At 45.7% G+C, this 24,208-nt stretch overlaps 1 protein-coding gene across 1 annotated transcript in view; it reads right to left on the bottom strand.

The window, feature by feature from the left end:
- The window catches only part of tmtopsa (teleost multiple tissue opsin a), a gene marked incomplete at its 5' end in the record, with an annotated part of 76,723 nt that extends 54,048 nt beyond the window's left edge, over positions 1 to 22,675 (bottom strand). The window contains 2 exons of the mRNA XM_082513814.1: positions 4,622 to 4,950; positions 22,303 to 22,675. Coding sequence (XP_082369940.1) covers positions 4,622 to 4,950; positions 22,303 to 22,675 — 702 coding nt within the window. The remainder of the gene's footprint in view (positions 1 to 4,621; positions 4,951 to 22,302) is intronic.
- Between the last annotated feature and the right edge of the window lie 1,533 nt (positions 22,676 to 24,208).

Raw genomic sequence — 24,208 nt, 5'->3', positions numbered from 1 at the left:
TTGTGACTGAATGTGATCAGTCAGCCAATTACATGCAATCTCTTTGCGATAATACAAAATTAACTGTGATAAATCAGCCATTTGTTGCAAATATGTTACCATTTAAATACACAGAAATTCACATTAAGTAGAAAATCATATAAACTACTTAGAATCATATTCCAGGCAGAACCTCATAGAATTGAAGCTAAAATTTAAAAATCAATGTTCTATCACTCAAGTACCCGAGAAAGGACAGACAGCATCTGTTTCCTGCAGTGATAAAGACCGCCGTTTCACATTATAAGAAGAGAGCAGGAGAAATAAAAAAAGATGGCAACACTGCCAGCTATGATCAAACAAGTAGAGACAGGCTGCACCCATTTGGCTGCCTGCCCGTTTTCATTTTTTTTTCTTAAAATTTTGAGAGGATTTGATGGAAACCTTGAAGTTTAGTTTCCTTTTTACTGGGGCCTGTTGTGTTCATTTCCAACTAGAGAAGCTTTGCCTGGTTCACAATTCAAACAATCCTTATTTCTTTCATAGTGAATCTTATGAGTAAATTTGATTAGGACATCTTGTATTAGCCTTCAGTGATCCAACCCCTGCATTCCTGGTTGCTCGGGCTGCTGCAGGCTCTTTACATCACTTCCTCGTTTCCACGCTGTCAAGCGAAATTCTGTTATCATCACTCTGGTCCAATCGTTTTCTTCCCTGCCTTCTGCAAGCCAATCAGCCCACTAAAATGCTCCTTTCTTCTGAGTGTCTGCCCCTCGGTGTGGATGCTATGAACATAAATTCTAAACCTTGTAAAAAACAGAAATTCTCATTCTTAATGGGAAATCTCAGATCTGTCTTTACATATTTGAGCCCATTTACAGTTTGGTTTATAAAAGTAAACACTATTAAAACCGGCAGCCTCAAAGACCGATCTGTGTGATCTATATTGCAATACATAAAATTAGTCTTTCAGTCATAAGCTGGAAAAATCTCCCTGTCTACAGGCGGTGATTTACACCAACCTGGACTAAACCCAAAGCTGAATCAATGTTTTCCACGTTGACTGCTCCAGCTCCACATTATCAGATTGAGGAGGTTCAGGTCTTTTAGCTTTTGCTGAACAAGTGGCTTAGCTGCTTTTATCTGTCACAGTTGTCCCAAGTGACCGTGACGGGAGAAGCTTTGTTTTACATTGCACCGTCAGTGGGAGAAGAACTCAGAGCAGCCATTAAAACAAGCAAAGATAAAGAAAGCACATGTGATCACCAAAGACGAGGGTGACGAAAAGAAAGAAAGAAGCTCCAGCTGGCACATGGATATATGAGCAAGAAAGAAAAGTAGGAGAAATGGGATAAAGACAAACTGAGAAAGGGACCTTTATATTGTTACTTTCTCTTCTTCATTCATACAAAGAACTGTGTGCACTTGAAAAGGAAAGAAGCATGCTTTTTTTATTCTGCAAAGTCATAAAAATAGAGGAAAACTACCACGTTGTTGCCATTAGATTCATTGTTATGCATCTTAGGTGACCAGTGTGTCTCTGTCTCACACTGGAATTTATCAGGATACACACACACACAAAATTGCTCAGGGACCTGTTCTTGCTGCTCTGTCTTGCTCTCTCTGTTTCTGTGTGTGTGTGTGTGTGTGTGTGTGTGTGTGTGTGTGTGTGTGTGTGTGTGTGCGTGCGTGCACGCGTGCAGACACACTTGTTTGGCTTTCCTGGAGTGAGAGGAGGAAGCGCTGCCTTCCACACTGTCTCTGCACATACTGTTTGATTCAGTCAGCGTGGAACAGAATGTGGAAAAGCAAACGTCGGTTGGCTCACATCACAGTTCTCAGCCGAGGGGAGAAAAAGGAGCAAATCCCAGAAAACACAGAAAGTTTGGATCATCTGTTGTCCTTCTCACGCCCACAGCAGGGAACTGCTGTTAAATATTCATTACTGTGATCAGGACCAAATTTTCATACAGTATTTTAGATTTCCTTGTTGTGTTGAAACTTGCCCAACAGAGCAGGGCTTGTAGGCTAATTCAGTATGTTGCCATCCCAGGGTGCTGCGGGCTTCTTCAAATTATGCGTGGGATGGACTTTGGAATGTGAGCCTTGATGCACCAATGATAGCAAAATGATTCAAAGAGGAGCAAAGTCCACGTTAAGAGGTTGGTGTCACAAGAAGGTGGTGCCAGAGATCATATTTTAGTTACATGCGTATTATGTTTTGATCTTTGTTTTGTTCAGCTTTCATTCTGATTTGTTTCATTTTGTAAAATTTCCTTTCATTTCGTGATTTAACCGACTGGCATTGATCAGTGGATATTGAAAAAATATGTGATGGAAATAGCCACTGTGATGTCACCAACTGATGAACAAACTCATTTTGTGAAGCATTTTCATATTTCATTCTTGGTGTTATAACCGAAAATGATAAGAAAGAATAAGGAAACAGAAACTTTACAATGAACTTAGTGCAATGGTGCTAAGGGCAAGAGTTGCCCCCTGGTGGCCATTCTTGGTTTCATTGTCATTGTTATCTTCATCCATCCATTCTCTTCTCTCTTCCCCTCTCTTCTCTTCTGCTTATCCTTGTCAGGGTCGCGAGGGAGGAGGGGGGCAAGAGGCAGAGTACACCATGGACAGGTCACCAGTCTGTTGCAGGGCTAACACATAGAGACAGGCAACCATTCACACTCACATTCACACGTATTATCATTCTTTTTATTATTATTAGTAGTAGTGGTGGTGTTCCTTGCAAAAAAAACACCCTATGGGCGGTTTTTGTCAGACCTGTGGTTCTTCACTTATGTATTAAAAGAAAGACATTTATGTTAATTTATAATATTCTTTCGATCATCATTATATGACTGTACATTAATAAACACCAAAGAAAATAATTAATATATAAAATAAATACATCAATTTATTAATCATTTGTTTGGTTTAATGCAGAATGAATAATAGGAATAGACACGTGTATATACACTATAACTATTAGAGTAAGATGATGATGATGATGATTATTATTACCATTTCTAATGGCTACCAGGTAACCCAATGCAGAGCAGTTAAGCCAAGGCCATCTTTTATATACAGTCTATTCACTTAACAAGTGTGTGTCAGTGTGACACCAGCAGGTCCACTACAAGCATCTTTTCGCGATGTGTCACTGTGTAAATGTGGTGACCAAAGACATGTCCAGTGTAATTCACAGCAAAGTGATATTGACTATCTATAGAAGGGAGGGCAGTGTGAAGAAGTGGCCTGTTGCATGGAAGGACATGTTTCTTCCTGAAAAACACTTAGTCCACAATCACCACTTGTGATTTCATTAAGAAACTGTCAGTGTCAGGGACACTAATCAATACAAGTATGAGTGTATGTAGTCGTAGAAAGAGCAGGATTACCTGTCGCATGTCAGACAACATTTCAACTTGTCTCCATAGAATAACGAAGACTGAGGCCCAGAGACTTTCTTCAGCACAGACAAAACGAAGCAAAAACAAACAGGAACAAGCGGATCGTGCTATCATTCAAAGACATTGTTCACCTAAAGTCATTTTATAGTAATAACTAATCTGTTATGCTCGGGCTACCGCAGCATTGTACACTTTATTTTCAGTTGTTAAGCACTTATGTAAATTCACGTTATGTAAATTAGGCTCTTTATTGCTACCAGCAACTGAAAACATTACTCAGGATGCTAATTCAAACTAGCTGGAAAGACAAGCAAAATAATGTGATACACAAACCCCGTGTAGAGACCATTACTTTAAAAGTCTCTGTGCTTTTAGGCTGATTCAGATAACGGCGGAAACTAAAAGATGTGTGTGTGTACGTTTGGTGTGTGTGCAGCTGTCCTGTGGCCCAAAGACAGACACGCACTTACCGATGGTCATTTCAGTGTAACGTTTCACCAGTTTGAGGTTCCAAACCATAATTAGCTCTGCTATAGAAATGAGTATATAAACCAGCTGTAGGTTTTGGTTCACTGGTTCACATCACTGGAGGAAAGTTATTCAAACTGAAAACTATTGCTTTAACTGCCAGAAAACAGAAATGGTTGAATCACTGTTCTGTATGGTTTTCAAAGATTTTTTCTTTCTTTTTCATTCACTTTTAAAGTAGTTCTGATGTGCATATATGCAGCTCTGGAAATGATTCTGAATCAGTGACCTGTGATTTTGCTGTTCTAAGTAAAGCTGGGAAGACTTTGAATCTCTGTTTTTGCTTTGTGCTTTTTCACATTGCCTGTTTGATTTACTAGAATATTGAGTGTCTTGAGGTGTAGACAGGATTTAATTTCACTCTTTACACTGAGAGCATCTGCTGAGTCACATATGAGTAATGTTACCACTCTATAAGCTGCAAGCACAACACTGACATATGTTAGAAAAACATTCGCCTAAATGTTCAGCTGATATACACCCACCAGCCACTTTATTAGGTCCAGCTGTTCAACAGCTTGCTTATTTAAGTCAGCCAATCATATGTGATTCAGAACATGGTATGTTTGCAGGTGCCAGCGAGGCTGTCTGAGTATTGCAGCTGATCTGAGGGGATTTTCCCACACAGAAAGGACAGGCTCTCCTCTGCAAGTCCTGCAAGGTGACTGAAAGTCTCCTCCATCCCCATATTGACTCACCTGTCTGATGGCGGACAGTAGCTTTCCGTAGCAGAACACAATCACCAGGAAGGGCACGATGAGGCAGAATATAAACAGACAGATGATGTAAGAGATGTTATTTGCTGTCTTGGCTGTCCAATCAACAGAGCAGGTGGTCCCAGGTCCCTCTGGGCCGTAGTGGCTCCAGCCGAAGAGCGGCGGCAGGGTCCAGATAAGTGAGTACGCCCAGGACATGATGATGCCAAGGGAGATTTTACGGTAGTTGGAGGAGTCCGCCTCAGTGGGAGCCATCATAGTGCTGTAGCGCTCATAGGAGAGGACAGCCAGAGAGATGAGGGACACAATGCCTAGAGCACAGAAATACAAAGGTAGGCATTATATGCACATGTGGTACAGACACATATGGTATTTCCCCCTTACTATTCAGATCATTAAAGTCTTTTTAGTTAGTTTGATGTTAATTAAAGAAAGATAACCAGAGTAAATATATAATGCAGTTTTTAAATTAGGATTTCGTTTAGTAAGGGAAAAAGTTTCCAATCCTACCCGACCCTGTGTGAAACGTAATCTAGTAAATGGTTGTGCCACCCACGGCAGCAAGAACTGCAATCAAGAGTTTGTGATAACTGGGAGTGAGTCTTCCACATCGCTGTGGAAGAATTTTGATCCACTGTTCTTCGGTTCAGCCACACTGGAGACTTTTTTTAACAGCGTGTTTAAGGTCATCCATAAGCATCTGAATCTGACTTGAGTTGGGATTTTGACAAGGCCACTTCACAACCTTCATTTTGCTTTTGTTCTTTGTTTTCTCTTTTTCTTTTTTTGAGACATTCAAAGGTGGACTTGCTGCTGTGTTTCGGATCATTACTCTGCTGTATAAACCAACTGCTCTTGAGCTTCAGGAAATGAACCGATGGCTGGATATTCTCCATCCGGAATTTCTTTGCAGTGAGCAGAATTCATGGTCCCATCATTTAGAGCAAGTCACCCAGAAGCAGCCCCAGACCATCACACTAGCATCACCATGCTTGACTTTTCAGATGGTGTTTTTTTTAATGAAATGCTGTGCTAGTTTTACACCAGATGGTGAAAGTTCAACTTTTTTCTCCCCAGTCCACAGAATATTTTCCAGAAAGTTTTGGGGATCATCAAGACGTTTGTGCAAATGTGAGACGAGCCTTTGTGTCCTTTTTGGTCAACAGTGGTTTTCTCCTTTAAACTCTCCATGGATGCCATTTTTGCCCAGTCTCTTTCTTTTTGTTGAATCATGAACTCTGGCCTTAACTGAGTGAAGTGAGCCCTACAGAAGTTTAGATGTTGTTCTGGATTCTTTTGTGGCCTCATGGATGAGTCGTCGATGCACTCTTGGAGTACTTTTGGTAGGCTGGGAAAGTTCAGAAGGTTCAGTACTTTTCTGAGTTTTCTCCATTTGTGGACCGTGGTCCAATGGAGTCCCAAATTTTAGAAATGGCTTTGTAACCCTTTACAGACTGATAGATGGCAGTGACTTCTTTCCTTTTCCTTCATTAGCTCTTGTGTATTTAAATCTTCAGTTTGCTTCTGTTTGTTGTACTGTGTAGTCTGCTTGTTTGTTTCCTGTTCGTTCCTGCAGGGTATTTCCTGTATTCCGAGTGTACGTACTCATCTTCTATTTGTCAAATATTAAATTATATTTCATGATCTGAAACGTAAGTGTGACACATGCACAGACATACAGCAAGACTACAGACTGCTTGTTCAGTGTGCTCCTGTTGTAAGCTTGAATATAATATTTCACCTTTAATGGGATCATAAAATACAGACTGAAATGTACCGCCTGTCCAAATGTTTTTCTTCTCTAGTGAGAAAAACATGCACAGTCACTGTGATATAAAGCCTCCCAAAGACGTCCTGGCATCACAAGTGCAGCTAAAGTGAGCTTTAAAATTTATCATAGCGTAGAAAACTATAGCAAAAGAAATCATCTTATATTTATAGTCTGGAGCCTGCAGCAAACCCACACTGCACATTATAAACAGCGGCACTACCCACGGCGTCTCAGTGCAGCACAAGACAGAAATCTCAGAAACCATTTTCATATATATGTATGTAACTGTTCAATACACAACATAATTTTAGTCTTGTCATCCTGTTCACTGGGCCATGCTTAATGACCACTTTTAATTATTATTGTTATTTTACTGTATTTTAAAAAATAAACTGTGCATGAGGTTAGGTAGAGAAAACTAAGTCAGCAGAATAGAAACAAAGTTTAGTTCTGTAGTTGAAAACTTGAGTATTTTTGTCTTGTTTATCCAAATACATTGACTTGACTACACAGTCTCTGTGGTACAGTGTGTTGTGCTTGTCTGTTTACCCCCAGATATTAAACTCAATGTGGTTTGTCCTGCACAGACTGTTAGCTCAGGGCTTTTATGAGCTCTGTTACAGCAATATTCTAAAGTCAACACAGTTTTACAACAGTCCACTTATGTTTCTGTTTGATCTGGGCTGGCTCATAAGAACCAAACCTAAAAAAAAAATTCCAGTTGTTTTTTTAATTTAAGCCAAATCTGTTACTCTCTCTCCCCCTTTTTTTCTGTGAGTTTTGACATGAAAGCCTGGTAACACCGTCCTCCCACAGCAGGTGGACGGGCTACTGTCATTTTTCAGCTGAGATCTAAAGCGGTCGTGTTTATAGCTGGGTATGATCTGTAAAATCTGCTGTAATCCAGTAGCAACGCTTTCAAAAAACTCCTTTTCTACTCCATTATGTGTTTAAATCGGTCTTTCCTCAGGCATCCTCAGATGTTTGACCTTTCCTGTGAGGAATGATTCAGTGACATGAGAGGGAAGCATTTTCTGAATTCTCTGCAAAGTTCCCAAATCTTAAGCATTACACATCATAGTGATATCTGATGAGTGTTTTTGTAATAATCACGTGCAAAACATTTTTAAAGACAGTGAGAAAAATAATTTTCTGCTGATAAGAAAATAAACATCTCTCGTTATTTAAGGCACTGAAAAAAAGATGAAACTTCGTGTTTTAGTGACCATGAAATGTGCAAAGAAGATACTTCAGTTAAGCAGAATCTGATAATACAAAAGTTTTTTGAACTCATGTGGTTCATTTTATTGTTGTTTGCACATCAAATTCTGTTATAGTGTTTTCTCTGCTGCTGTGGACCACGGACTACCAAGTCATCAGCTTAGGAGAAACAATATAATAGATGTAATTTTTGTGATTATAGTGATTATAGTGATTGTAAAGGCTTCCATATTTTCGGCAGAGGAGTTTATTTCAAATAAACAAACTCTCACTGAGCAAGATTGCAATTTCTTTTTAATTCTGCCAGCTGGTGGCCATGCAGCTAAAAAAAAAAAAGCGTATTCTCAGTTGTGAGATATGCACTGGAGAAAAGAGGAAAGTAGAATGAGAGAGAAGCAGGTGTAACAGTGAAGCTGCAACAAGCAAAGGCAGCAAAATACATGGAATCAACCACCCAAGAAAACAGACATTGCACAAGAGGGGTGAAAAAGGGTGCGCAGGCAGCGTGGAGTGAGTGGGTGAGAGTGTCAGGAAAGTTTACAAGATGGCAGTGAGACCTGCTGTGATATGAGATTTGAAAATGGTGGCACTGACAAAAGACGGGGGGTGGCAGAGTCGATCATATTAATATTTTCATTATGAGTGACCATGATGGACATGATTGGAAATGAGTGCATCACAGGGAGAGCTCAGTTTGATCAGTGTGGAGAAAGGCAACGTTAAGCTGGTTTGGACATGTGCAGAGGAGGGGGAGTGGATAAATTGGCAAAAGGATGTTGAAAATGGAGCTACCAAGCGGCAGGAAAAGAGAAAGACCTCAGAGAAGATTCTTAGATGTAGTGAAGGAGGACGTGCAGAAGGTTGGTGTGACAGACAAATGCTAGGGAGAGGATGAGATGGAGGCAGATGATCCACTGTGGCAACCCCACATAAAGGGAACAGATGACAGAAGAACAGCCACAACGAAACAGCATTACAGTTTTGGATGGTTAATGGTTGGATAACCATCGCTAGAGTTTGGTGCAGCATATGTGCAGGCTTCAGATGTCTTTAAGCACTCTGCTTTAAATGGTTTTATTCTGTTCTTTTCTCTGTATGATGCCAAAGATAGGGGGTGTGATGAATACAGTCATCTCAGGAACAGCAGCCCCGCCCATCTGCTGTTCAAACCTTCTATTAGTGAAGGATAGCCAATTAGAAAAAAGTTGGCTTAAAGGGAGAGAAACGAAAAAATAAACTAGATGAGCTGACGTGCTTCACAAAGACCCAGTATGAGATTAATAGAGTCTGACAGTAATAATATGAAAATGTAAATCAGCAGAATGGGTCACCTTTAAGAAATGTCTTTAGTTTTGAATGTACCTGAGACTGCGGCAGGACTAAAAGCTGAGCTGGCAGCCTGATGTAGCAGTATAAGGTAAGGCAAGTTTCTTTATATAGCACAATCAACAGCAAGGTGATTCAAAGTGCTTTACAGAGACATTAAAAAACAGAAACAAATAAAAACCATGATTTAAAATGAAAAAGAAAGAGTACATTTTGAAATTTAAGCTTAAACGTGTGGATTTGGTGTTTTATTCAAATGCAGCCGAGAATAGGGGAGTCTTCAACCTGGATTTAAATAAACTGAGTGTTTCAGCTGATCTGAGGCTTTCCGGGAGTTTGTTCCAGATATATGGAGCATAAAAGCTGAATGCAGCTTCTCCGTGTCTGGTTCTGACTCTGGGAACTGTGATATTATTCTGTTATTATATGTTACCTTATATATGTAATCAAAGTAGTTGAATTAGAATACTGCTGTAGATCATATTATACCCTTTAATATAGAGTGTGTGAGCTGTATGTAGTTTAGTTCTCGTTATACTTTTGAGTTAAAAGAACATATTCACGTATTAGTTTATTAGACAAGTGTGCATCACTCTGTATCCTTGATCTGCTGTGAATGTGTTACATGCTTAATTGTTGAATCATGAAGAGAAGATTGTAAGCAGGAGACTCTGTGTCTAAGACAGGGGAGATAGACAGACCACATTCCATACCCCCACCTTACAGAAAGCAGAGAAACAACTGCCGAGGTCATAACTTAGGCGCTGTAACAGAGAAAGAATGTGATGTTTTGGCTTTTATGACTAGATGGGGGCCACTAGAGACTATAAAAAGCTGAGCAACCCGTCACCATTTTGAGACTTGCTGTGACCCTCTTCAGGCAGCTCTCCCCATCATGATGGTCCTTATGCTCTTAAGTGTTGAATTGTATGGAAATAAATGATTGTTGATTGAGCATAAATACACCGAGTATTGTCCTTCCTTCAGCCCAAAGATTCAAAGAATTGGGAGATTTCAACAGAACAGATAAAAAACCGGATCCAGATGACCTGAGGGATCTGGAAGGTTCATACTGGGTCAGGAGGTCACTGATGTATTTTGGTCCTAAACCATTCAGAGCTTTATAGACCAGCATCAGAACTTTAAAGTCTATCCTCTGACGAACAGGCAGCCAGTGTAAAGACCTCAGAGCTGGACTGATGTGGTCCACTTTTTTGGTCTTAGTGAGGACTCGAGCAGCAGAGTTCTGAATGACTGCAGTTGTCTGACTGATTTTTTAGGTAGACCTGTAAAGATGCTGTTACAGTAATCAAGCCTACTAAAGATGAATGCATGGACTAGTTTTTCCAGGTCCTGTTGAGACATCAGATCTTTTATCCTTGAAATATTCTTGAGGTGATAGTAAGCTAATTTTGTTATTGTCTTAATGTGTTTTTCTAAGTTTAGGTCTGCATCCATCACCACTACTGGTTTGTGGTTTTTAGGTATATTGAAGTTCTCTGGTGACCTGTAATCATTTTTCTTTGGCTCCAAAGACTATTACTTCAGTTTTGTTTTTGTTTAGCTGGAGAAAATTGTGGCACAACCAGTCATTGATTTCCTCAATGCATTTACCAAGAGCCTGTACAGGGCCTTGGTCTCCTGGTGACATTGTGATGTATATTTGTGTGTCATCTGCATAGCTGTGGTAGTTTATTTTGTTGTTCTTTATAATCTGTGCCAGTGGGAGCATGTAAATGTTAAACAGAAGGGGTCCCAAGATGGAACCTTGGGGAACTCCACATGTGATACTTGTCTGCTCAGATGTGAAGTTACCTATTGATACAAAGTATTTCCTTTTTTCTAAGTATGTTTTGAACCAGTTTAGTACAGTTCCTGAAAGACCTGCCCAGTTCTCCAGTCGTTTGAGTAATATGTTGTGGTCAACTGTGTCAAATGCTGCACTGAGATCCAGTAAAACTAAGACTGACATTTTTCCACTGTCTGTATTCAGACATATGTCATTGAACACTTTGGTCAGAGCGGTTTCAGTGCTGTGGTTCTGTCTAAAACCTGACTGGAAGGCATCATAGCAGTTATTCTGTTTTAAGAAGTAACTCAGCTGTTGAGAAACTGCTTTTTCAATGATCTTACTTAAAAATGGGAGATTTGAGATCGGCCTGTAGTTGTTCATTTGTGTCTTGTCAAGATTGTCCTTTTTCAGTATAGGTTTTATTACAGCAGTTTTTAGTGGTTCTGGAAACACACCTGACATTAAAGAAAGGTTGATGATCTGTAACAGGTCTGACTCCAAAGTCTTTGAGACCTTTTTGAAAAAACTTGTTGGCAGGACGTCTAAACAGCAAGAGGAGGAGTTCAGTTGACCCAAGATGTCCTCCAGGTCTTTGCTGTTAATAGGGTGTGGCGGAGGCGTGGCCCCGGGCGCAGCTGGAGGGGAGGAGTGGAGCAGAAGGTTCAACAGGGCGGCGCCGCGAGGCCGGTAAGAACAGCTGATGGTGTTTATGTACTGATGATGGTCTCCCTCCGCTGTGTTTATAGTGAGACGGGGAGGAGCGGCCAGGAGAGATCAGCTGGGCTCGTGAGCTGTCAGGCTGTGCGACTGATTCAGCTGTCAAAACTAACAGTGACAAATAAATGTGGAAGTTGGCAGTACATACCTGCGTGTGCGTGTATTTGTGCCTGGTGTATCCCACAAGTGGTGCCGAAACCCAGGAAAGTGCTGGTGGGGGAATGTCCGACCCACAGGCCGCGCCACCCGCCCAGCCCCTGCAATTCTTGGCGCAGATGCTAGCGGAGATGGCGACGATGAGCCGGGATCAGGCGGCCGACCAGCGTGCCCACCTGGCCGCGCTGTGGGAGCAAACGGACCGACAGACGCAAGTTCTGGAGCGGCTGGTCGGGGCCGCTGCCACGCCGAAGCCCTCGCCACTGTCGGTGGCGGTGCCCCGGATGGGGGACGGGGACGACCCACAGGTTTTTTTGGAGACCTTCCGTGCCATGGCGGAGGCTTGCCAATGGCCGCGGGAGGAGTGGGCTCTGCGGCTGCTCCCCCTGCTGTCTGGGGAGGCACAAACAGCGGCCCTGAGTCTGCCTCCGGCGTCGAGGAGCAGCTTCCCGGATGTGAGCTGGGCGGTGGTGGACAGGCTGGGGCTCACCGCCGAAGACCATCGCCGGCGGTTCCGGGCCTGTCGGCTGGCTGCAACGGACCGACCATTCGCCTGGGCCCGGCAGCTGCGCGACGCGGCGGTGCGCTGGCTGCAGCCGGGAGCATCGGAGGGCGAGACGAAGCTGGTGGACAAGGTGGTGCTGGAGCAGTTCACGGAGGGATTGCCAGCGGAGACGGCGAGATGGGTCCGGTGCCACCGGCCCGCAAGCTTGGAGGTAGCGGTGACGCTGGCGGAGGACCACCTTGCCGCTGGAGCAGGGGAGCCCGGGGACACCGGACGGAGGCCGAACAAACAGGCCCCAGTGCCGGCCCCGAGACGCCGTGTGCCGGCACCAGGGCAGGCAGAGCGGCCGCCAGCGCTGAGCCCCACTAACCCTTTCGCGGCATTGGTGCCGTCCAGGGGAACCGAGCCGAGTGGAGCCGCCCCCGAGCCACGGAGGGCAGCACAGACGCCGGGGCCGGAGTGTTGGAAGTGCGGGCAGCCGGGACACCTGAGGAGGGAGTGTCCGCTTATGGAAGTGGGGCAGGTGTTCCGCGTTGTTGGCGCCCCAGCACCCTCCCCCGGTCCAGGAGGGACATACAGTATTCCGGTAAGGACTCGAGGGGGTATACGCCAAGCGTTGGTGGACACAGGCTGCACACAGACCCTCGTGCACCAAGGCTTGGTTCGCCCCGGGGCATTATTGGAGGCAGAATGGGTGGAGGTGAGGTGTGTTCATGGTGATGTGCACCGGTACCTCATAGTGCCGCTGCTGCTAAAATACAAGGGCCATACACATAGGGTAACGGCGGCGGTTAGCCCGCGCCTGTCGCACCCCCTGATTCTGGGTACCAATTGGCCGGGGTTTCATCAGCTACTGGGGCAGTACGCGGGGGTGCGATCACGACCGGAAGCGGGGTGTAGCGTGTGCGCGGCATTCAGCGGTGACGCGGGGTCGTCCGACACCGACTCCGGGGGGGAGGAGCCGGCGGGTCCCTCACGGGACGTCCCGCCGGCCCCGGAAGTGTCCCCCATGGGTGATTTCCCACTGGAGCAGTCTCGTGACGGCACCCTACGCTCAGCCTTTGACCAAGTGATGGCTATTGATGGTCACGTGGTGCGCCCTGAGGCCGCGCAGACCTACCCGCGTTTCGTCTTATTAAATGACCGATTATATCGAGTGAGTCGTGACACTCAGACTGAGGAAACACACACCCAGTTGTTGGTGCCGCAGGGCCGCCGGGAAACACTTTTCCAGGCGGCCCACTATAACCCCATGGCAGGGCATATGGGCTACGAGAAAACTCTGGAGCGAATAACGGCCCGATTTTATTGGCCGGGCATCCGAGCGGATGTGCGCCGCTGGTGCGCGTCCTGCCCGGACTGCCAGCTTGTTAACCAGCCGGCCATACCGAGAGCGCCTCTGCGCCCTCTCCCCCTCATTGAGGTCCCGTTTGAGCGCTGGGGACCTCATCGGGCCGTTTCACCGGAGTGCACGCGGTTACCGCTTTGTGTTAGTCCTGGTGGATTACGCAACGCGGTACCCGGAAGCAGTTCCGCTGCGCACCATCTCGGCTAAGAGTGTGGCGCAGGCACTGTTTCAGGTCATCTCCCGAGTCGGAATCCCGAAAGAGATACTGACTGACCAGGGCACGTCGTTTATGTCTCGTACACTGCGGGAACTGTACGAATTACTGGGCATTAAATCTATTCGGACCAGCGTCTACCACCCTCAGACTGACGGGCTGGTGGAGCGGCTGAATAAGACCTTAAAGTCCATGATTCGGAAGTTCATTAACGAGGATGAACGCAATTGGGATCACTGGCTAGACCCTCTGTTATTCGCAGTGTGGGAGGTGCCCCAGGCCTCCACGGGATTTTGTCCCTTTGAACTGCTGTTCGGCAGGAGGCCACGTGGGGTGCTCGACCTGATTAAAGAAAGCTGGGAGGACGGTCCGAGCCCCGCCAAAAATGAGATTCAGTACGTGTTGGACCTGAGAGCAAAACTCCACACTTTGGGGAGGTTGTCACGGGAGAATTTGCTCCAGGCTCAGCAGCGTCAGCAACGCCTGTATGACAGAGGGGCTAGACTCAGGCAATTTTCACCGGGAGATAAAGTGCTTGTGTTACTCCCTTCTTCCAGCTCGAAGTTGCTCGCCAAGTGGCAAGGTCCCTTTGTGGTCACACGGCGAGTCGGGGACGTGGACTATGAGGTCGCTCGGTCGGACAGGGGAGGAGCCGCGCAGATTTATCACCTCAATCTCCTCAAACAGTGGCGAGAGGTCGAAACCGCTTCTCTGGTGAGCCTGGTGAAGGAGAGAGATGAGTTGGGGCCTGAGGTGCCAAATTCTATCATTCCCACCTCCCTCCCTTGTGATGACCATCTCACACAGGCCCAGAGAGCGGATGTTGTCGCGTTGCAACAGCGTTTTGCGGACGTGTTCTCCCCCCCTGCCCGGCCGGACGTCCCTCATCGAGCACCATTTCGTGACGCAGCCCGGCGTGACGGTGCGTTCACGGCCCTACAGGCTCCCGGAGCATAAGCGAAAAATCGTGCAGAGGGAATTAGCGGAAATGCTGAGGATGGGAGTAATAGAAGAGTCGCACAGCGCCTGGTGTAGCCCCATCGTTCTGGTGGCGAAGAAGGATGGGTCTATATGGTTATGTGTCGACTATCGCAGGGTGAACGAAGTGTCACGCTTTGATGCCTACCCCGTGCCTCGGGTCGACGAGCTCCTGGACCGGTTAGGCACGGCCCGCTTTTTCACGACGCTGGACTTAACCAAGGGCTATTGGCAGATTCCCTTGTCTGCCGAGGCCAGGGAGAAAACGGCCTTCTCCACTCCGTACGGTTTGTACCAGTTCGTGACACTCCTGTTCGGCCTGTTCGGGGCCCCGGCCACTTTCCAGCGTCTCATGGACCGGGTGCTGCGTCCGCACGCGGCGTATGCTGCCACCTACCTGGATGACGTGATCATCCACAGCGACACCTGGGCGGAGCATGTGCTGCGGGTGGCCGCGGTCCTGGAGTCCCTGAGGGGGGCGGGGCTCACGGCCAATCCGAGGAAGTGCGCGGTTGGACGGAGGGAGGTGCAGTATCTGGGGTACCACCTGGGGGGCGGGCAGGTGCGTCCACAGGTGGAGAAGACGGCGGCTATCGCATCCTGCCCGCGCCCCAGGACGAAAAAGGAGGTGAGACGGTTCTTGGGGTTGGCGGGTTACTATCGTCGCTTTGTGCCGGGGTTTGCGCAGCCAGTGTTGGGGAGTAACGGAATACATGTACCGCCGTTACGTATTTAGAATACAAAATATGAGTAACTGTATTCCGTTACAGTTACCGTTTAAAAAGGTGGTATTCAGAATACAGTTACTTTGTTGAAATAAATGGATTACACTGCGGTACTTTCCTGTTTCATTTTGTCGCGGGTCAGGACTGTTTGGGTTTTGTTTGACAGCTACGTTCTTTCGTTCCAGGCAGCAGCGTTACGGTTGCCATGGTTACATGGCGACGCTCTCTCTCTCTGCGACTGTGTGTTTCCTGGGTGAGAGAGCGCCTTTTCGTTGTTGTTGTTGTTGTGCTAAGCTAACAGGCAGAATGCTACAAGCATAGCTCTAAAGAATGTAGCATCATGGGCAGTATAGTCCGTGTTGCAGGGAGAATGCACTGCCATACACGTTATGTGTCTGTGAGCGCGAGGAGGGAGAAAAAGGCGAGTGGAAAGGTACGAGTTGTCGTCGAGGAAAAACGGGAGCTGGAAGCATGTAAATATAATAATAACCACTGCAGCCAAGAAGAGTGCCTGACGAGCCCAGTTGTAAGTAAGCTATTAAGACTCGACTGTACACCGTGTTCGTGTTTTCCTCCGAAAACAATAAGTTCCGTTGGAGCAGTCTTTCAACGCCTCTCTCTGTCTCTCGCAAGAAAAATTGACCCACACAACAAAGTAAAGCTATTTTTCGGCTATGAGCCGACAGGGACCCCGCTGTATTAGTCAGAGGTCCCTTTACTACAGTTCGGAGTCGCGGACCTTCAGTAATAGTAATAAATCACACAGCAATAGTACATTCACGTTGTTGTAAAAAGCACGATAATATATTAAGTAATCCAAAGTATTCAGAATACGTTACTCTCATTGAGTAACGTAACGGAATACGTTACAGAATACATTTTGGGGCATGTATTCTGTATTCTGTAACGGAATACATTTTAAAAGTAACCTTCCCAACACTGTGCGCAGCTAACCAGCCCCCTGACCGATCTCACTCGAAAGGGTGCCCCGGATCTGGTCCAGTGGACGGGGCCGTGCCAGGCAGCGTTTGTGGGAGTGAAAAATGCTCTCTGTGGGGAGCCGCTGCTTCACACTCCTAACTTTTCCCTCCCGTTTGTTCTGCAGACTGACGCCTCGGACAGAGGGCTGGGAGCCGTTTTGTCTCAGCAGGTGAGGGGGGCTGACCGCCCTGTCCTGTACATCAGCCGGAAGCTGGCGGAGCGCGAGCGCCGGTACAGCACCGTGGAGAAGGAGTGCCTGGCCATCCGGTGGGCGGTCGGCTCCCTGCGCTATTACCTCCTGGGACGCTCATTCACCCTCTGTTCGGACCACGCCCCGCTGCAGTGGCTCCACCGCATGAAGGATGCCAACGCCCGGATCACCCGGTGGTATCTGGCGTTGCAGCCCTTTAAGTTCAAGGTGATCCATAGGCCGGGGGCGCAGATGGCGGTGGCCGATTTCCTCTCTCGCTCGCGGGAGGGGGAGTTGGCTCGGCCGGACGGCTCCCCGGCCTCGAACGGGCGGTGGGGGTGTGTGGCGGAGGCGTGGCCCCGGGCGCAGCTGCAGGGGAGGAGTGGAGCAGAAGGCTCAACAGGGCGGCGCCGCGAGGCCGGTAAGAACAGCTGATGGTGTTTATGTACTGATGATGGTCTCCCTCCGCTGTGTTTATAGTGAGACGGGGAGGAGCGGCCAGGAGAGATCAGCTGGGCTCGTGAGCTGTCAGGCTGTGCGACTGATTCAGCTGTCAAAACTAACAGTGACAAATAAATGTGGAAGTTGGCAGTACATACCTGCGTGTGCGTGTATTTGTGCCTGGTGTATCCCACATAGGGTGAAACTGTTTCATGGTGTTTAAACTGTTTTTTGGTGGACACAGTACATATCCTGAATCTGCTGTTGATGTACCAATTGTTTGTCTAATCTTTTGGATTTTGTCTTTGAAGAATTTGGCAAAGTCATTGCAGGCCATGGTTGAATGAAGTTCAGCTGCCACTGACACAGGAGGGTTTGTTAGCCTGTCAACTGTAGCAAATAAGACTCGAGCATTATGACTGTTTTTGGTGATGATGTCAGAGAAGTAGGACCTCCTTGCACTCCTCAGTTGTAAATTAGAATTGTGAAGTTTCTCTTTATAGATGTCATAATGAACCTGGGGGTTTGTTTTTCTCCATCTGCGCTCAGCTTTCCTACGCTCTCTTTTTTCATTTTTCACCAGTGTGGAGTTTCTCCATGGAGACTTCTTCCTTCCAGAGATAACCTTCACCTTAATGGGAGCAATAGTGTCCATTACATTTAACATTTTAGCATTGAAGCTATTGACGAGCTCATTGACTGAAGTATAACTGTAACCTGATCCAGAGTACAGTACTGATGCATCCCTAATAGCATGAGGAAAATAATATACTGCTGAAGAGAAGAGCATTTCATCTTAAACAACATACTTTATTGGCTGTGGTCATGAGTCTCGAGTCAGGTTGGTGAGCATGTGCATATTGTATATCTTCCAGACAACAGCTGAATATAAATTTCTCCAATATCCCTTAAGCAGTTTTTAAGAACTGTCACAATAAATCAAACTTCACATTTACTAAAAACTAATTAGCAAATCTCTTCCACGGCTCAAAATTAACCCAAAATTGAATACTGGCATCATGTTGCTGAAGTCTTCTGGTCTCAGGCTCATGGAAACTGTTGTAGTTGATTTAATTCATTGCTTTTAATGGGAAAACTAGATTATAGCAGCAGATCCCCTACAACTTTCACCTACCCGATGAGTACAACACTGTCTCTGCTTTGCAAGGTTCTTTGTATGAATAAATCCATTATTAGAGGCCATGTAATATCATCATGAAAGACACCCACACATCTTTGGATATAACTTTGATAGCATCTGAAATCAAACATCACCCTGCATCAATCTTTTACTGCTCTGGCAGGATCAAATGTATCAGCTGAATGTAATATTCCAAAATGAAACATCTTATGATGTGATAACATCTGAAATATATATATATTTATATGTATAAAGGAACAGTCTTTGTTCTCCTGCCTGTGTGACATTCACTCGCCACTTCTGTCTTGCTTTTCTGTTAGAAACCATCTGCTTCTGCATCACTCCTTTGATACCGTATATCCAGGAAAAGACAGTTTGAATGAAAAACACAGGATTGAGTAAAGCTGTGTTTATTCAGAAGATCCCGCGAAACCAGCGCGATACGCACCGAGTCTACTAAGAGACATCAAACGTGCGTACCTCTTATTCGATTTTCCCCGCTTTGGATAAGAAGTCAGAGCATACGGACATGATCATTCACACTAATGAATGCTGAACACCAGACACACATCACGTCCTAAACATATTTTTGGGTCTCTGCTATGCAAGACCTTTAATTCAGTATTTATTACCGTGCCTCATTAGTCGGCTTGCTTGCTATGACCTTTACAGCAGGGCAGCATTGTTCTGCTTTCTTTCTCCCTACTGAGAATTCTGCGTAGCGTCCTGACAAATTAACATCACTCAGGCCAAAAGTTGTGCGCACCAACATGATGCACATATTCGTGCATTTTCCTTTCCCCCCACGTGCACGCTCATCAGTTTGCCCGCCTATTTCGGTGATGCTGCTGTGCGCAGGTCAGCGAGTGAGTGTATGCGGAAAGCAATCTGACTCCAATATGTGGTGAGTGGCCCCCAGCAGTGCAAGGTTAATCCAGCGACTGTGTGCAGAGCCTGCTTGAAGAAGGAGGCATGCAGGAAGACATAGACGAGCTGTCAGAGACAGAAAAAAAAAGATCCTGTCCTGTTCATCTTCAGTATAATGGAAGACACTAAAAGTTCAGCAAGACAGAGAAGAAAATGCAAAGAGGCGGGTAGAAGAGGTGAAGCAGCTAAATGGATGCCAGGAGGCTGATGGCAGTGGGTGAGGAGGTCCAGATAAAGACACACACACATGCACATGCATGCGTCTCCACAAATTGTGTTCAGTGGGTGCTCTTGGCACAAAAGTCAATGCAATACATCTTCAATTGTTCAGTCATTCAAACATCTAAGACTGTGAGCAGAAAGAAGAAATCGATGTGAAGAGAGAGCAGGAATACGACGTGCTAACGCCATGCTAACAATGTCTTCTGTCACTGACAGTGATGCCCTCTAATTTGAAGGAACATCGATCACTCAGAAAAGCTTCGCGGAGATTCGACGAATACAGAGACTGTCGCTTTGTCAAAGCGGCACCCGGCATAATTCACCCAAACAATCAATTTCACTTTTCCTTTCTCTGGCCCTCCCTCACTCTTTCATTCTGGTTTTATGAGGCCATTGAGGAATTACTCATCCATAACCAGTGGAAGCTCTAATGATGTCTGTGAGATATTTCTCTCTCTCTCTCTCTCCCTCACACACACACACTGTCTCCCTACAATATTTAAGTTTGTCGAAGCCCAGTTTTTTTGTCAGATGTTTAATAAATTGGCTCTTTGTGGAGGTCAGTGTTACATATTTTCACATGGTGCTTAATCTTGGTCTAACACTCGAGTTAGCGAGACGGTGGATGCGATCAAAGCTCGCTCAGATACTGTAAAATGATTGGAAGTTTGCCTTTTTTGCACCATGATAAGACAGAAATAAAGTTTTGGAACTTATCCCAGAGGAAGCGAGTGTACCAGTCGAGAGCCTGTTTTGAATTTAAAAGGCTGACAGATTCACGAGGCTCTTGTGGAAAGTAAAATGCAATTTAGTTAGTGTGCACTGCGGGTAAATGTTAGCCAGAGATCAAGGTGTGAAAGAGCTGATAAAAGCAGGGGATTAAAATCCCTGCTGGACTTGTTTGCTCCGTGTTTAGCCTCTTCCTTTGTCGCCTGGATAGGAAGGTTTCGGTGCTCACATAATGCACAAAGTGACCACAAAGAAGCGTGACGACCTCAGGGCCACAGAATGACCATAAAGTAAGGATGGGAAATTATGTAACACAAATGTTTCTCAAGTAGAAATCAGACTTTTATCTGGGAGGGATTTTTGCTTCACAGCAACTGGACTCTCACATAGGTGGCTAACAAGCTGTAATCCTATTCGAGATAAGATCAAACGCCCGAAATCTTTAGTTGCAGCAGGTATCAGAGGACCTAATGTTTGGCTCCAGTGGCCATTTCTCAGCTTAAAGCAGGCCTTTAAACATCAGAAGATTAGATGTGTTGAAGTGAGTGAGAGAAGTTTTAGAAAAGATTTATCAGCCCTTGCAAACTTCATCAGTGAAAGGCTGCCACCGCTGACCGCAGACATCCAGCATGAACACTCGGTCCGTTCGCAGCTGCACAAAGAATTTGTGGTCTCTGTAACTGAAAAGCTCAAAGTTTTTCAGGTTTTCATCTAATGTTTTTTTAAGTCTTCCCAAAGGTGACTTGTGTGTTTTGATTCAACTGAAAAGTGAACTTTAGGAATTCTTCTTTTTCAACTTGTTACCTGTCAAGCAACTAAAATATGAACTGATTTAAAAGCAAGAGGGAACTGGTATAATATACAGCAGTGATAAAGATTCAAGATGGGACATCCTGCCTTTCAGTGTCTGTGACTCTGTTCATTAAACACTTTAAATCAGGCACTGGGCCAAGGACTCCTGCTGACAGAAGAACATTTTCATCTTTTATACAGAAATAAGGCTTGCAAAAAAGAGAACTTCATCCAAGTGACTCGGATGTGTGCACTGACGGTTTTAATTAATACAACTCTTAGAGGACAATTAATGTAAGTCTGTGTTTAATGCTAATTGAAACTCCTTGTTTGCTGCTGGTATAGAGCACACCTGGTCTGATCGCTCTACTTTAATTCCGCAATCCAGTCTGGCCCAGTATCAAGCAAGTGCGTACCAGCATTATTCTCTATTGTGTGCATCATTATACCCAATTTATTTATGTCAGCACTGCTGAGCAAAGGTATAGCAGCATCCCGTTTTCTCATTACACAGCTTTCCCCCTTGGAAATGTTTTATTCTGCAACAAATGCTGCAGATGTACCTGCCATGGAGGCAGTCAGCGTCGCCACAGCCCGCTACAGACCTGCAGGAGCAGCTAAATGAACAGTGCACAGTGAGGAGGTTTGATTCGCCTCAGGTACAGCCTCTCAACTAAACGGTAATAAGCATTTAGCGGCCATTTAATAGCAGGTTGCACACAAAAATCACCAGCTGACAGTACTGTGACATGCTGCAGAGTTCATAATGGAATTCGAACAAACGATTTCTAAATGACTAAATTACTTTCGTGAAACCGTGGAGCTGTCTTATGACAAGGAGAATGTCAAAATGATGCACACAGCTGCAGAAGGGACCGGTACCGGTTCATGAACCAGTTGACTCGTGCAGAATGAGTTTTTTATTTGCTTGTTTGTTTGTTTTTTAAAACAATAAAACGTAATAAGATAACCTCCACTTTAAGCGATACCTTAATGAAAGACCTTAATGACGTAGGAGACTGCAGGATGATCCCACCCAAAATGCACGAAACGAACGAGAGAAAGCTTGCAATAAACAAAATGCCTTGTTCCAGCAGCGACGAGTCATGCAGAACGAACAAACAGCTGTAATAACAGGCTCTTATTGTCTCCAGAGTGGCACACGAGCATTGCTCATTATCTCCAGATTTAATTCATTAGGAGTCCGAAGATTTTTAAGCTTTTCTGTGAAAGTTTGATATGGCTTCACACATGACTCAGTGCACGAGAGACAGTTGGACATTTTTACGTTTTCTTTTTCAAAATCATCATTTCGTCTGTACGAATAAAGCATACCACGATCCAGTCTACAAAGCGCAGTGCTCTGGAGAGGATCCACGCATTCCGCGCAGCAACACTCACGACCTCGTGTGAAATAAAGAATATAGAGCCTGTATACAGTACAGAAACCTATAGCACCACCTAACTGATCCCGCATTTGTACTCACCACAGAGCGAGTTGGCGAAGCCGTACCACACGCAGCCCCGTTCCCCTATGAGCCACCTTCCTTGCGTGCTGGCCGCGAAGCTGAACGGAGTCCCCAGTACGCACACCAGCAGGTCGCTGATGGAAATGTTCATCAGGAGCAGGTTGATGGGCGACCGCAGCATCTTGTAGCGGCAGAAAAGAACAAGCACCAGCAGGTTGTTAATAAGTCCGAAAGTGCCGATAAAGCCCAGGCACACAGCCACTACCAGGTTCCCAGTCGGGGTGAGAGCGGTCCGGTATGATCCGCCCCCCAGGTGCCCTTCCCCGGCTCCGGCACACAGAGCGCTGTTGAAATCCGCGCAGCCGCTCAGGCTCACGTTGGACACGATCATGGCAGTCCTGGTGTCACTGCGGTGCCACACCGAGTGACCACGGTAGCTAATATATCATCGGTATTTCTTTTTTTCCTCCTGTGTGGAAAAAGAACCGTAGCCGACAACACTTGTTGCTTTAAAAAGAAACGTCAAGTAGAGCCAAGCGGACAAGTGGGGTGATAAATAGTTGTTGTTTTTGCTCTTTTTTTGGTGGGGATGTCAAAACTTTGTCTTTGTTCAGGGGGAGGGGAGTGTTCGTAAACAGGAATATATCTTAAAAAAGAAATGAAAGAAAGAAAAGGAATAAAGTTTGTAGGCTTTGCTACACCGTGTGGATGTCTACAGTGTGCACTCGCACTCTTTCCGGAGACGCTCCTGTCTCTCACGCAAACACCTTCTCTCTCTGTCCGTGTTTAAATCACCGTGGCCCGCTCTCCGGTAGCTGACGTTCGGTGACTGGGAGGGTGTGTGGGTGGAAGGAGCGGCGTTGGGCATCCAGCAGCATCGACCAATCGGGCGATAATGGCGCTCCTCGAAGAGAAACGCCAACCCGCTCTTGCTCAGAGCGCGACTCGACAAAAAGTCCCGCTCAATAAAGTTTATGGAGCTGCTCTTCCCCACCACCACCCCAGCCCCACCTCTGCTCTGACGTCCTCAGTGCAGGTATCGATGCTCGGCGCTGTCCGAGGTGCTGAACCAATTCCACTAATCAACGGTGCGTCCAAGTCTGCGTGCATGTAAATGAAGTCAATACCGTAGCAGTAGAAAGGTAGAAGCCCCCGGCTCTTTAATATATCACCACCAGTTATAGCATTTCACTGTCTTTATTTAGAAAGCATCTCTCGCAGTGGGAAATGTTGTGCAGTCTTTCTAAATCAGGCACAAAAGCAATGAGCCGCCCTAAATGAATCAGGTGAATAATCACTAATGGGGAGATTTCCAGCCGACTTTGGGGCTGTTTTAGATTATAACGAGGTCACCGTGCAGCACTGGGTTTGAGCGGAAGGTTGAAACTCTGCGTGTGAAGTCACAATGTACAGATGTCTGGGCCTCACCCGCCTCCAATCTGCCAGCTCTGTAAAACTCCATGAATTGCATTTTCAGCCAGGAATAACGAGGAGCAGTGAAATGCTAAAACATGAGTGTCAGGCATCTTCTCTCCTGGCGTCCATATATTCCGCTGCAGGCAGAGAGGAGTCGTAGCATTTGTGTGCAGATAGCACACCGTGCACTGCTGAACCTTGACTCACTTCTGAGTCAAACAAGTGCAACCTTTCCTCCACATGCTACACTAACCTCTCAACTCTTATCTCTAAACACGCGCGTGGCATGTCTGACAGATAATGCAGTTGTTGTTTTTTTCGTTTGTGCGAGGAACAGCATGTCGCCTTTCACTTTGATTTAAACGGAGTTTTATGTTGAAGCGACAGTAAGCAGATAAAAAAAGCTGAGTGAACAAATAGATCCGTTTGCATCAGCAATAACATAACTTTGAGTCTCTTCTGGTTGTTGCAGCTTTATGTGTCATGTCAGCAGACACAGACAAACAGT

The sequence above is a fragment of the Aulonocara stuartgranti genome, assembly GCF_965226115.1.
Source record: "Aulonocara stuartgranti genome assembly, chromosome: 18".
NCBI classification, from domain to species: domain Eukaryota; kingdom Metazoa; phylum Chordata; class Actinopteri; order Cichliformes; family Cichlidae; genus Aulonocara; species Aulonocara stuartgranti.
Note: the sequence above shows the minus strand (reverse complement) of the source record. Positions and strands in the feature narration are given on the sequence as shown.